This window comes from Poecilia reticulata, linkage group LG8 (genome assembly GCF_000633615.1).
Source record: "Poecilia reticulata strain Guanapo linkage group LG8, Guppy_female_1.0+MT, whole genome shotgun sequence".
NCBI classification, from domain to species: Eukaryota; Metazoa; Chordata; class Actinopteri; order Cyprinodontiformes; family Poeciliidae; genus Poecilia; species Poecilia reticulata.
The window spans coordinates 18,989,517-18,993,080 of NC_024338.1; the positions used below are offsets into that span (position 1 = coordinate 18,989,517).

Below are 3,564 nucleotides of genomic sequence, written 5' to 3' on the forward strand. Positions count from 1 at the left end.
CACACCACCGCAGACCACCTCACAGACCAACACAGACCACCACAAACCATCACATACCACCTCACAAACTACCACAGACCACCATAAACCAACACAAACCACCTCACAGACCACCACAGACCAACACAGACCACCACATACCACCTCACAGACCAACACAAACCACCACAGACCACCTCACAGACCAACCTTCAATCCTGGAGGTTGAAACCCTTCAGGGTTGAACCTTCAGGCTCAATCCTGAAGGGTTTTGTTGTTCCAGAACCAACAAAAGGAAACTTCCCAGCCTTTCAGTAAAGCGACGTAATCTCATGTAATCTGTCTCAAAGAGTGAGACGCCATCAGGCCTCAACATGCCTGACTTCCTGATAATTATCGGCCAATCCTTGCTTTCACGCGATGACAGTAACGGTTTGGAAAGCAGCCTGATGGGAATCTCCGGCGCTGGTTCTGAGAAGAAGGCCTGAAAGTGAAAGTGAAGCAGCTGAGCCTGCTGCTGTTGCCGCGTTCTCCGTGCTGATGCCTCCGTTTGGGATGAATGAACTCAGATTGTGGGTTTGTCTGTGTGCAGGAGCTGTACATGTGTGCGGTTCAGGAGCTGACCCGGTATCCTGAGCTGGTGGAGGACGTCCTGAAGCTGCAGCGATGGTCCGAGATCCTGCACTGCCCGTAAGGCTGCAAAGACTCTAGATATTAATGCTACATATTCTGCTGTTTTTGTTGGATGTTCATCACGTTTATTCGCTATTTTCACCTTTCAATCGGGATATTTGTGTATTTCAGCTCCGACGAGGAAAAGGAGAGCAGGAAGAAGCAGGTCCGCCCGCTGTTCAGACACTTCAGACGTATCGATGCCTGCCTGCAGCCCCGTGAGGCCTTCAGAGGCTCAGACGAAAGTACGACGCCCACAGATACACACACACACACACACACACACACACACACACACACACACCTGAGTTATACAGGCTGTGATCTGTAAACACACACGCTCACAATTGAAATGCAAACACAGCTGCAATCTGCGGTTGGGATATACAAATCACTGGCCGGCACACCCTGAACACACACGCACATGCACACGCACACACACACACACACACACACACACACACACACACACACACACACACACCTGAGGTTTGGACTTTTAACTCGAATACAAAGGACCAACCCAACAGTTCAGCTGCAGTTCCACAAATAACCAGTAGACGGAGCGAGAATCTCCATGAGAATTGATTTATAGGGGCAGTATCATTTAAAATGTCCTTTTCTTTAGCTTTACATCATGTTTCTTTAATGTTATTCCCTCGTCTAAACATCTTTAACAGACCTGGAGTGTCGCTTTGATTCTTTCACGTATGTGTGAGAAATCCTTTAATCTCTATGGTAACCATTCAGCTGTGAAAAATGCCTGGGTGGACCTAGCCCCGCCCTCAAGACGCAGCTCCTCCTTGGAGCTACAGCTTCTAAGCTTCAGAGCTTCCACTGCCCCCACTCAGCTCCTTCAGACTAGCCAGCGACAATTAGCAAACACCTTGTGGAACTGCTGAGTTCCTTATAGGAGCTACTTCTCAGAGCAACGCTGGTAAAAACATTGTTGAAGGATTAATTGAGGAGCCATGTTGTGATGACTTCCTGAAGGCGGAGCTTCAGAAAGAGCAGGAGTTCTTAAAGAGACAGAGACCCAATTGAATCAGGAAGTAAAATTTCTTTCAAGTTTTTTTGACAACAGCTGAAGGTGACATAGTTACTTGGGCTATAAAAAAACACGATACCGCCCCTTTAAGGTGATTGAAAAATCTGTGTTTCTTAAAAACAAACCGCTTTTACGTCTTTCGCTCTGGTTTCCATGGTTACCACAGTGTCATCCACATAAATACAGACCATGGAGGAACCATGGTGCAGGTTCTGGTGGATCTCATTGCAGGATTTGACCATGATAACTGGGTCGGTTCAGATCTTACCTAAAGAACTGGGATTTCGTTGTGTCAGTGGTAACTTCTCACCGGAGCGGACAGAAATCACATGTGGAGTACCCCAGGAATCAATCCTTGGAACCCTCCTATTTAATATCTACATTATGATGTCACCAGGTGACGCAGAACCATCCAATCACTGAACAGATGCTTAGAACAGATAAATGTGTGGATGGGCCAAAACGTTTTCCAGCTGAACAGAAACAAAACTGAAGTTGTTATCTTTGGACCTGAAGAGGAGCGATCTAGAGCCACTTCACAGATTCAGTTACTACAGCTGGAAACTAGAGATCAGACTGAAATCCGAACCTTCAGAGCCACAGAGAGACGGCTATAAAGTCGGTCTTCTATCACCTGAAGAACAGTAGCTCAGAGAATGGACTCTAAAATTCTCTAAAGGAACTGAGTTCCTTTAAATCAAGGCTAAAAACCTGTTTCTTTAGAGTTTTCTTTGATTCATAGTAACCGGAAAATGGATCAATATATTTGATTTGCTTGAGGATTTCCAATAAACTGTAAAGTTTATTGGACTTTGAACTGCCTTGTTGCTTAAATGTTCTGCCCAAATGAAGTTGACTTTTTGGTGAACATTCGCAGCTCAGTGTGATATTTTTGCGTGTTTGCAGTCTTCTGCAGGGTGTACACCCCGGATCACTCCTACGTCACCATCCGGAGCCGCCTGTCCTGCCGGGTCGGAGAGATTCTGGCGCTGGTCAAAGAGAAACTCCAGTACAGCGAGGACCAACCAGTTTTGCCCGGAAACCTCATACTGGTGGCCGTCACCTCAGCTGGAGGTCCGTCTTCCCTCTGGTTGCGGATGTTTTGGGTTTTTATCCCGCTGTGACTGACGGTGGCTGTGTTTGCAGAAAAAGCCGTGTTTCGCCCCAGCGACGAGGCCGTCTTCACCACGCTGGGCGTCAACACCCACCTGTTCGCCTGTGAACCCTCTGAACTCGACTCTTTGGTGAGGATCGATGCTTATTGATTGAAGGGTGATTGATTGTAGGGTAGCAACAGCCAATGAAACCAGAGAAAATGTCGGGTTGTGCTGATCTTTGTAGAAAACCGATGGAAGATCCAGTTGGGAAAGTCAGGATAAAAACTAACAGGAGAAATTCAGTAACCAGAATCCAGATTGGATTCAGGACATTTATTGAGGACAGTTAGGTCTCCGCTATGCTAACCTGATTAATTTGATGAATAATTAACCAGAAGCATTTGTTGTAATGACTGGAATTACCCCTAATAAAACATTAAACAGATTAGGCCAGTTTTCCTTCTAGGGAATATTACATACATATTGTAATCAGTGTTTTTATGAACATTTTCTGGTTCAGGGCAAAGTTGACTCTGTTCATGGAGATTTGGTTTACGACTAAATCATAAATAAATCCTGCAAATAAATCAATCAAACTGGTGACACTGGATAACATGGGGATGAGGGTGACACAGATGTAGAGTAGTACAGTCAAATTAATCCAGTCCAGTTCAGAAACAATCCAGTCCAGTTTAAAATCAATCCACTCCAGTCTAAAATTAATCCAGTCCAGTTTAGAAACAATCTAGTCCAGTTTAAAATCAATCC

At 45.4% G+C, this 3,564-nt stretch overlaps 1 protein-coding gene across 1 annotated transcript in view; it reads left to right on the top strand.

Annotated features, from left to right (window-relative positions):
- The window catches only part of rapgefl1 (Rap guanine nucleotide exchange factor (GEF)-like 1), a 25,864-nt gene that overhangs the window by 16,472 nt on the left and 5,828 nt on the right, over positions 1 to 3,564 (top strand). Inside the window, exons 5-9 of the mRNA XM_008416573.2 lie at positions 572 to 669; positions 784 to 896; positions 2,606 to 2,773; positions 2,846 to 2,943; positions 3,041 to 3,068. Of these exons, the coding sequence (XP_008414795.1) occupies positions 572 to 669; positions 784 to 896; positions 2,606 to 2,773; positions 2,846 to 2,943; positions 3,041 to 3,068 (505 nt within the window). The remainder of the gene's footprint in view (positions 1 to 571; positions 670 to 783; positions 897 to 2,605; positions 2,774 to 2,845; positions 2,944 to 3,040; positions 3,069 to 3,564) is intronic.